At 49.6% G+C, this 10292-nt stretch overlaps 2 protein-coding genes across 2 annotated transcripts in view; one reads left to right on the forward strand and one right to left on the reverse strand.

The window, feature by feature from the left end:
• LOC144152472 (solute carrier family 2, facilitated glucose transporter member 8-like) overlaps positions 1 to 7092 on the reverse strand; it is a 285436-nt gene extending 278344 nt beyond the window's left edge. Inside the window, exon 1 of the mRNA XM_077683742.1 lies at positions 6947 to 7092. Within this exon, the coding sequence (XP_077539868.1) occupies positions 6947 to 7092 (146 nt within the window). The remainder of the gene's footprint in view (positions 1 to 6946) is intronic.
• LOC144152473 (glutamate receptor U1-like) overlaps positions 1 to 8609 on the forward strand; it is a 28860-nt gene extending 20251 nt beyond the window's left edge. The window contains exons 8-9 of the mRNA XM_077683744.1: positions 7064 to 7323; positions 7493 to 8609. Coding sequence (XP_077539870.1) covers positions 7064 to 7323; positions 7493 to 7775 — 543 coding nt within the window. The 3' untranslated portion in view covers positions 7776 to 8609. The remainder of the gene's footprint in view (positions 1 to 7063; positions 7324 to 7492) is intronic.
• Positions 8610 to 10292: the final 1683 nt, after the last annotated feature.

The raw sequence follows: 10292 nt of genomic DNA on the forward strand, positions 1-10292 counted from the left end.
CCCGTCGTCACGCGCCTTGATAGCGGAAGAAACCTTGGAGGTCACGCCTGCGGGGCGCCGCCACGGAGGGCGCCGGCAGCTGAACTTGCATAAGGTCCCAGAAGCCTTGCGTTCATGGTCGCTGCGCCGCCGTAGCTGATTTCCCGATGCAATTGGTGCACCGCGTCGAAGGCGAGCCCTCGTTTGATTTGGAGCTTTTCTCGAGCTTGCGCCCCGCAGTCGCAGTCTCGAGAAAGTTCCCAAAATCCGTCATTAGGCAAGGTCTGCCATTGCCTGCACCTTTTGTAACGATGAACTTTATAGGAAGGTCGATTTGGATCTGACTGATACGACAATGTGGAGCGTTACACAAAAGTGTACATAGGGCGCAATATCATCAGTGACCGGTTTCCTAGTTAAGAATGCTTCGAAATATCTGCAAGAGGGAGAATAAAAGAAATAAATAGGAGAGAGAGAGAATAGTCTTTAATGATACTGGTGAAGTTAGCCTGGCCAAGGCGCCTAGCTTGCTACACCAGATGTATGAAAAAATGAAATCGATGAAGAGATGATGACGATGATTGGGATGAAGATGGTGCGCTCATTCATACAGTCCTGTTTAAAGAGTCTGATCAAGTCCTGTGCTTCGCAGGAAAGACAATTTTAGAGCTTTCGTCGCTCGATATGCTCGTTTAGAGTTAGACCAACGGCCTAACACGTCACTTAGAGTTAGTCCTCTAGAAAGCGGAAGACCCAGGGCACTATGTTCAGCATACCCGAGGCTAAAATCACTACAGGAATACCGCAAAACCTAACAAGAATTCCTGTCGTACGACAAAAATCTTTGTTGCGACAACGGAAGTCTTGTCGTTACGAGAAAGTCATCTGTTGTTACGACGCACATTTCTGTCGTAACGACAAAGTCAATTTTCTCAACAACAAACATTCCTATAATCACAATGGAGCTGCCATTTATGCTACTCTTCACATTGGGCAGTGACATTCAAACCATGTGCAACTACTGATGGAACATGAAGATCACGACAAGATAGGAATTCGGCCCGACGGAACATCAAAATAAGGACAGGAATACGACACACGACAGACCATCAGAATCACGACATGACAAGAATATGACAAGACGACAGTACGACACGCGAAAATACGACAAACTACAGAATTTTTTCTAGTCGTCTTTTTCAACTGGGACAGCCCAAGACGAAATATGAAATGCAGGTCACTGACCAAGTCAAAAATAAAAATGGACGTTTCGGGAGCGCTACGGCTCCCTTGTTCAGAACAAAACCCCATAATAGTTAAGCACAAAACAGAAACGAGGGATTTCAAATGAGGCGCTAGCGACACTCGTACAAATGTAACAGAAAAATGTCTTGTACAGCACACATGGCGGACCAAGGTAATACGAAAACGAAGCCGACTTATAATGCGGGGTGTCTGGGAACGGTCGCTAAATGAAAGAAAATTAGGCCCTATACTCTCGTTACCAAACGTGAAAGACCTCCGCAGCTGTGTATGGTGTTTGATATACTTTCTCGATCCGACAAGTGCCAGCTGTTTGACCTATCACAGCAGTTTCGGGTAAGAGCTTCTAATTCATGCACCCTGCACGTCATAATACCAGCAGGTGCAGGTCACTCTTCGGTAATGCCCTTTTAAACATTTTACCCGCCGCGGTGGCTCAGTGGCTAAGGCGTTGTGCTGCTGGGCACGAGGTCGCGGGTTCGGTTCCCGGCCGCGGCGGCCGCTTTTCTGGTGGAGGCGAAAAGCGAAAACGCCAACGTGTACGAGATTTCGGCGCACGTTAAAGATTCCCAGGTGGTCAAAATTAACCTGGAGCCCTCCACTACGGCGCGCCTCATTGCCTGCGCTGCGTCGGCGCGTTAAACCATACAATCGATCAGCCTTTTAAACATTTAAACTCCTCCTAAGGTAGTCGTGTTAGCTATTGACATCCCCGACTACTTCCCAATAATCTTGCTCTTCAATCACGTCGCACAAGACGGTGGGGAAGTCGGAGTTGCAATCCTGGAATATTCATAGCACGTAGAGGCCAGGACATAAGAGAGGCGGGACATCACACAGCGCCAGCTTCAACTGGTTTTATTCGAAAGAAACATGCATACAGAGCGCCAACGCTTGTGATAATTTCGATAGGCGCACGCGAGTACTTAAATGCACGTGTCTGTTTTTACAAAACCGGTTGGAAGTTAGCGCTGGGTGCACATATGTGTCCCTCCCCTTCCGTGTCCGTGTCTCTACGGGCTGCGGATTTTTTCAGACTCAACCCCACTCGTTAAAAAGTATACTCCTAACGATGCGTACTTTACTACCAATACAAATCGCATTGCCGGTCTAGGAATAGGTAAATCAATGAAAGCTTAATTTAGTAAAAGTTTTTTCCTGTTTCAGCGAATATCTTACATATTCATGGCGGCTTTTCTGAAGCAACTCGCCACTGTCTTTCTAGTAGACACTGTTGTTGATGCAGAACTCTTGTTCAGAAAAAGGTAGAGGGGAATGGGAGATAAAAATTAGCAGTGGATTAGCTCGGCTATGCCAGGATATACGTAGCGTGAGCTAAGGTTCAGTTGGTTATTCTTAGCTTTCCTGGTTGTCTAGGATTAGCTTGATTATCATGCTTAGTGCTGCTTAAATGACACACACGGTAATCGCATTATATGACACATGTATATCTATGAGCGGCTCCGGCGCAGCGTCGCCAATCGCCCCAGAGCTAAGCTGGTTCCACAGGTGGTTCCACAGCTGGTTCCAGTGTTGCTGCGACGCACGAGCCATCGGTTCCACACCCGGCCACCCCTCGCATGACCATCAAGTGGACCAGGAGCAGTTGCAGCATTGTCATAGCTTTGGTGCCCAAGGCAATTATATACCGAGTGTAAAAGATAACTTCGAGACGCTTACCTGTAGCGAGCATTTTTGTTTTGCAGTTGTCATCAGCAACATGCGTTTTTTCTAGTCTGTTAAACTTATACATATTTATTACGCTCAGGAATCCACTTTTGCTACTGTCACTAATTTTTGAGTTACTGTTAAGGCGCTTGAAAGCTTTCATTGGCCGAGAAGCGTATGACAATCGCGCTTCGCCGCTCCTTGCCATTACCCGCCGCTCTACTAACCGTAGGCGATTTTCTTATAACTAACATCAATATTTTCTCCCGTGGCACCATCTAAAGCACCCAGTGACTGCAATGCCTTGTGTTTTGGAAATATAAAACTGTTCGCAGACATATGCGCGAAAGGGCAACGACGACGCCATTAGGGGATTAACGACGCAGCAAAGAGACTAACTGCATGCATTTCGTCTTCCCGTTACTCCTTATAGATCGGCGGGGACAAACAGTTAGTCCGAATTTATGCACACGGCACGTACTCTGCCGCAGATACTCCCTTTGAAGATGAACGGTCGCCCGCGAAGACTAACGGCTGTATTTTAGTCCCTATTTTAGTCCTTTTTGCCTAAGAGTGTGCGGAACGGAGGTCGGCGAAGACGCTGGACGCGTGGGGTGCCTGAGAGACGCCGGGCAGCAAGCAACGTTCTGTGCGCCGTGTGACGTCACTGCTCCTAACGCATGCGCAGCACGGCTCTCCAGGAGCCACGCGAAACTGCTCAACCTCGGCCAGTGTAGCTCACGCTACAAAAGAGTAGAGTGGTGGGCGGTCATCCTAGTCCGGTAGGCCGCGGGACGTCACCGCCGCTGCTTTCGCCCGAGAGATCGGAGCTTCCTGGCCTTCGAGCTGGCAACTGCAGATGCACAGCGCATTCTCCCATCGCTCTATATGAACAAAGGGTGAGGGGGTGCCTATAGTAGTCATGTCAAGACAGATTACGCCCCGTTTTCCTGCAGAGCAACTCTGTAATGCAGCCGACTTAACAATATGCCTGCCGGAATTGATCGCTAAGCGAACCCGAAAACTGTGCCGAATGTTGCGAATGGGTGGTCAATAGTATATAGTTCACAGCGGAATCCTGAAACGTTTCGTAATTGCATTGCACCTCATTCGTCTTGCTAGGAAAATTATTGGCGTGGAAAGTTGGCCGAGTTGGTTACTAATCATGATGAACTCATACTGCTGGCGAAAGTGACACTTTCTTTCCTTTCTTCGTCCAGTGTCACGTTCGCTAGCAGTACGAGTTCATTAAATAAAATTATCCTCCAATAGCGTGTACATTGTTGTGATACCCAAATGGCGATAACAATTAAAGCTTTCCATGCCAAGCGTCGTGGTGCTAGCTGTTAAATGCAATTTGAAAACGATCGTGCATGGTCTTCCCTCGCATATATGGTCGGTCCCCTTCCCAATGTTAACAAATGGCTGAGGGGGCAACGCCGCTTAGAGTGCCGGCAAAAACGACTGCGCTGCTAGTGGATTCCGTCGTAATATTAAATCGAAAGCTTTATTATAATAAGTGGGCCGATAGTGTTCAGTCAAAAAACTAATACATTTCCCCATAGACCGGTTGGTCGACCGAAAAGCTGTGGTCATGGACACACGGCGCATGCGTGAAACCGGGCTTCCGTTGTGTCAGTATACGGTTACTCGAAAATCTCGAAAAAGGAACGACTCTAAGTAAGACAATACACGCATCGATCATGAAGATGGAGTACAGTAGTGCATACATTTATCTCATAAACCACGTATCGACAAACATTTATATCGTTCGTATAATGCGTGTACGTATTGCGCGAAAAGTCGTCGCGTGGGTTCGTTTTTCGTTCGCGATTATGGTCTTTAGATGTGTGACGATCGATTGGACGCACTTTCAACGAAGGTTGGACGCACTTTAAGCGTTCGCGCTCCTCCTCTCAACTTTCTTTAGGATGGGATGGTAAATTTTTATTTGTCCAGGTACTCACTGGAACGCGCTCTAAAAGCGAACCACGAAATATTCAACCTACTGCTGTTTCGCAGCGATACCGGTGAGCCTTCGTCGCAGAAACATCTCGTATTTTCCCTATAGGGCAGCCGTTGACGGTGTGGCAGTATTTCGGATGTCGGTTCACTTATGTTGTCCAGCGAGTCCAGAGTCCCCCTTTGCTCTTGCGACTGTTTTTGACATTTCTGCGGGCTTGCGGGGCGCTTTCTTTTGTTGTTTGAAGTGTCTACATTATTCCAGCATTTTGTCTCTCTTACCACAACTTCAGCACTGCGGTTTGAGCCAAACGGCAATGTGCGAACGAAGACCTGAATCAAACTGGAAGACTCGTTCGACGCAGAATGACACTATTGGGAAAAACATGGCTGCGGCCTATACCTCAGCTAACCCTGCGTGGATATGCAGAGCGAAAGCTTGGCATAGCCCGGTTAAGTCTTGGTTTCATTTGGTTAACCTTTGATCTAGCCGCAATTATTACACTATTCGTCCAAAGCCTGCCTTTGTCTGCGGTTGTGATCCCGCTTCAGGCGTTTTCTGCAGCCCAACGGCTCGTAAGCCGATATCCGCGGGGTGGTTAGACGCCGCTTGCCGACGACGGCTCAAGGCATCCCGCTCCCGCCCCACGCTTAGAAAAGGCGGGTCGGACTCGCTCTTATCGACGGCCAAGCTCGCATGCATGCGGTGAGTCGTGTGGTCACGCGCGAACCAGCTTAGGAGAGCGTATGCGCCAAGCCGGCAGCGGCGAACGCGGCCGTCGGCGGAGCTCTGTCAACTCGACCCGGCGAGTCACGTGATGCGTTGCCAAGGAAACGGCGCAGCTGCGTTCAATCGAAGGTCAAATTTAACGTGACGGCAAAACCACTCGACGAGATTAGTAAAGCTTCGCTTTAAAATACCTCAAAAGTTGCTGCGCATATGCCCGTGGAAATGCGACGCCATTTATGCGACGCGTGAAACAAGGCAAGTTTTGCAAAGGCAACTTTTTGTTCGGATTAGTATCATTATGAGGCACTATATAGGTGCACAAATTTTGGAGATGTGGCCACGTGGTTTCGTCGTGAATTTCGGCAGTACTATGCTTTTAGAGCATGCACAATGCAGGTGCATTAGCAGGCTGAATATATTGCATATTTGCCCTCTCACCTTCATAGGAGCATTTGTGCAAAGCTGCCGGATGTCTTAGCGAGGAGCTGCATCGCTATCGCCGCATCATTCTATACCCCACACTCTTCGTCTAAATTTCATGATATCATAATAGACTCAAACGGGCACATTCTCCGTCACGGTACCGTGAGTGCACCACAGGAGCACTGGACCGTCGCATTGTCATAAAACGTACACCCGCCCAATTTTTTACCAATATCACGGGAGCGTCGGCCGTTCCGTTGATCAGCGCAGTGTTATGGAGTGATACGGCAAACTCGGCGAGAGTAGACGCATGCGCATTAAGCAAAGGCCGCGTCTGCCGTCGTCTGCTAGGCTGTGTTCCAAGAGCAGAGGGCCGCCCCCTCTGTTATTCACTTGTCACGCTGCCTTTTTTTGTTATTCATTTTTGTTATTCGCTTATCACGCTGCCTGCCATACTAGAAATGTTTCTTCAAGACCAGGCACGTGGCGCCAACTGAAAACAGCGTAATCAGCGTCGCCGAACGAACCTTGCGCTGAATGAATCTTCCGTTTGGCAACGCTGATTACTGTTTTCAGTTGGCGCCACGTGCCTGGTCTTGAAGAAAAATTTCGAGTATGGCAGGCAGTGTGATAATCGAATAACGAAAATCGGGGGCGGCCCTCTGCCCTTGGAACAGCCTAGCAGACGACGGCAGCAGCGGTCTTTGCTTAGTGCGCATGCGGCTACTCTCGCCGAGTTTGCCCTATCACTCCATCACGCGGCGCTGATCGACGGAACGGTCGACGCTCCCGTGATATTGGTAAAAAATTTGGCGGGTGTGCAAGCCCTGTAGCTAGTAGCGTGTAAACCTGCGTGCACGGGCTTTGTGAGGGCAATTTAATTGCACGCAGCCGGAAGCCTCACACCAACTATCAACTTACCTTGTCTGGTGTGACGTGCGCACGAACGGGCGAATGGCGAGCCCCTCGACACAGCCATCGTGGCCGTGTGTCAGTGGCAGTTGTTGGCAGCAACTGGGACCACTGCTTTGCGTGCAGAGTGCCAAGTCGGGCGTCATCCACGACATCGGGCGCCAGATGTTGGAGCACCCCGGCCGCACCCTGGTGACGGACGCCCGCGAGGGCTACCGGCGCTGCCTGCGCTCCCGCTACGCGTACGTCTTCCCGGAGACCGTGCTCAAGGTGGAAGAGGCGCGCACGGCCGGACTGCTGCTGGTGTCGCGGGACGCCTTCTACCACGCCATGGCCGTGTACACCTTCCCCAAGGGGTCACCCTTCGTCGCCACCTTCAGCTACGGGTGAACCACTCAAAACGCTGGATTGTTTTGCTTGCCGCTAAAAAACGAGTTTCTGTAAAAGGCGTTTCGTCCGGAAGAAACCACGAAAGTGATAATCTTCGCTTTTGGACGTTCTATGCCCCAGCTTCTCGCGGTGACGTTTCTTTCACCTGTCTCTCTGCTGTCACAGGATGAAGAACTTCATGTTCACGGGCCTGGTCGAAAAGTGGCTCAACGACTTCCTATGGCAGCTCCGGATGAACACGAAGCATTCCGGGACGGACCAGGGCGCAGAGCGGCCCATCAACGTCGTCGATCTGCAGGGCGCGTTCTTTGTCCTCGTCATGGGTTGCACTGCGGGGCTGCTAGCACTGGTGGCAGAGTCGTGTTGGGCCTTTTTCTCCCGACGGATTACGTCGACCGTCAGCGAGCGGCACCGACGCGCAAAAACCCACCGGGCCAGCGTGCCTTGATGACGAAGCAGCGCAGTCGGCGCGCCGAAGATTGCGGCGCTGGGCAACATGCCTCTCGTTGGGCCTCTATCGCCCTCGTACCCCAGCCACCCCAGCTTCTTTGCCGCTCCGTTTGTGAAGTCACGGTCCCTCGATCAAACGCACGTGTGCTTGACCGAGGGGCCGTGGTAAGTTTTAACACGGCCTTCAACATCTCTGAAAAAAAAAAAGTATCCATCGCATAAAAAATTTCACAGCTTACGCGGTTTGAAGGCGAAAGCTTGGCGGTAATCAACGACTCCTCTATACTGCAACATCGTGCCGGCGTGTCTGTCTTCGCTCTCGTTTCTTAGTCTTTTGGCAAGAATTACTTCCACAGGCAGACTGGCCGCAGTTCACGTGACAGCTCCTCCAGAAGCATAGCTTCCCCCGGCTCCCGTGCACCTGTTCTACTCACGTGGCGTCACGTTCATCTGTCACAGGACACGCATCAGGCAAAGCCTGGTTCCACACTGGCCGGGTGCTAAGTTAGATCAGACAATAAAAGAAAAAAAATTGGTTGATTCCCTTTTAATAGGAATCAGTAGAACACGAAAGTGAAATGTGCAGCGAAATCTACAGCTGAGCATGATTTGCGGGTCGGCGGTTGTCTTGTGGGTGTGCTTTGGCGAGCGACGTCCTTCTGGCGGGTCGCTTCCGCAAAGGTGTACTGGTGTCATTTCTGTGAGGGATATGACGTCAGTGAAATCTTGGGGTAGCCGGGAATAAAACACTTTCGTGTTTAAAAAAAAGGTAAGTTAGAGCATCGCCTCAATACAGGAGGCGATGGTTGTACACTTGGCCCTTGATCTCGAGGCCTGGGTTCAAATCCCACACGAACCAAAATGTGTTTCTGTTTATTTATTTTCTAGTTACAGCCGCGGCCGTTTTCGCACCACTCGTGTTGACGACGACGATCTCGTTTCGCGTTTGACGAAACGTGCGAACGTATAAGCAGCGAAGCTGATTTGGCTGAATAAAGTGGAAAAAATAGGAAGACAAAGCGAATTAGTGTGGACGTCAATATAACGGTTGCCGGTAAAATAGTCATGTCTCAAAAGAAAGAAAATTGGGTTGTCTGTTCACGTGAAGGTAAAAGAACGTCTCGGTAAAAGAAGGTAAAAGAACGACTCAAGTCGTCTTAACGATAAGATGGGAGACCCTGTGAATTTTACCCCTTTGTTCGATATTCGAAGCATATCTTGGCAATCCCAGGCAAGTTTTCGATTGTGGATTCCTTGACGCTTCGTTTAAACAAACAAACAAAAAGAACAAAACATTCCTGATGCTGCTGTTCCGTTTCACCGATAGTTTCATTTTACTGAGTCCTGTGTGACGCTATTTCGCTGCATAGGAGCACACTCATCCCTTTTAGATACCGATGTACTACATAGTACGTGATCTGAGTAATACTTTGCATAAATCTGCTTTTAAACATGCCATGGAGTAGAGAAACCATGCTTCAAGTGTACTTTAAAACTCATTGTCAGCGTCAGAAGAAACAAAACCCCGATCATAAATTAGTGACGGGAATATCAACAGCAGATTTGCTGTTTCATTTCAAATTCTTCCACACTTCTGCCCAATTGGCAGCGTACTGCATTGGTGACGGGCAGTATGCGACCGTAGCCGCCGCGGTGGCTCAGTGGCTAAGGCGTTGCGCTGCTGAGCACGAGGACGCTGGTTCGATTCCCAGTCGCGGCGGCTGCTGTTCTGATGGAGGCGAAAAGCAGAAACGCCCGTGTGTACGAGATTTCGGCGCACGTTAAAGACCCCCGGTGGTCAAAATTAATCCGGAGCCCTCCACTACGGCGCGCCTCATCGCCTGCGTTGCGTCGGTGCGTTAAACCCTACAATCAATCAGATCAGTATATGCGACCGTTGCACTCAGAACACAAGCCCTGGCTAAAAGGCGACGTGTACTCGCATGTCGCACGTCATTGTTCAAAACACGTACGGGCTCGCTCCAATATATAAAGGCACTAAAATCGTTTCTGTGCACGCTAATCAGTCGACAAGGGAGGCCATTTAGCTGCTTATCAGATAAATTAAACGTGTCCTGATAGAGTGAGTTTTCATTTTTGAACCACTCCACAGATTTGAAAAATCGATTTCCACGCCTCGCGGTTTTGTGCGGGGGTTTTACTTTATTCGTATATGGCCAGAGTGTGACGGCGCCGGAGTGAGATCACGTGGTTGTTGGTCGCAGTACTTATGCACGGGCGTGCCTTTATATAAATTCGTGTGTAGTCCCTTTCTCGTGTATTTGTCTTTTTGACCTGCCTTTCAAGACGTTCGAACAGTACCAACTCGTCCAGGTGTTGATTCTTCTTTAGGTGGTGTATAGCATCAGCCTCGATCATCCTCAGTCGAACCACCTCTGTATTCCACAGCCATGCATCCACCATGGCGGCAAGGGAAGATGACGGATTTTTTGCTGCCTACCCACAAATAAAGCCTGCCTGAGTGTGTGGGTTTGAGAGAAACGTGTTGTAGTTC

The sequence above is a fragment of the Haemaphysalis longicornis genome, unplaced genomic scaffold, assembly GCF_048455015.1.
Source record: "Haemaphysalis longicornis isolate Haplotype H1 unplaced genomic scaffold, Haemaphysalis longicornis Haplotype H1 scaffold_9, whole genome shotgun sequence".
Classification (NCBI taxonomy): Eukaryota; Metazoa; Arthropoda; class Arachnida; order Ixodida; family Ixodidae; genus Haemaphysalis; species Haemaphysalis longicornis.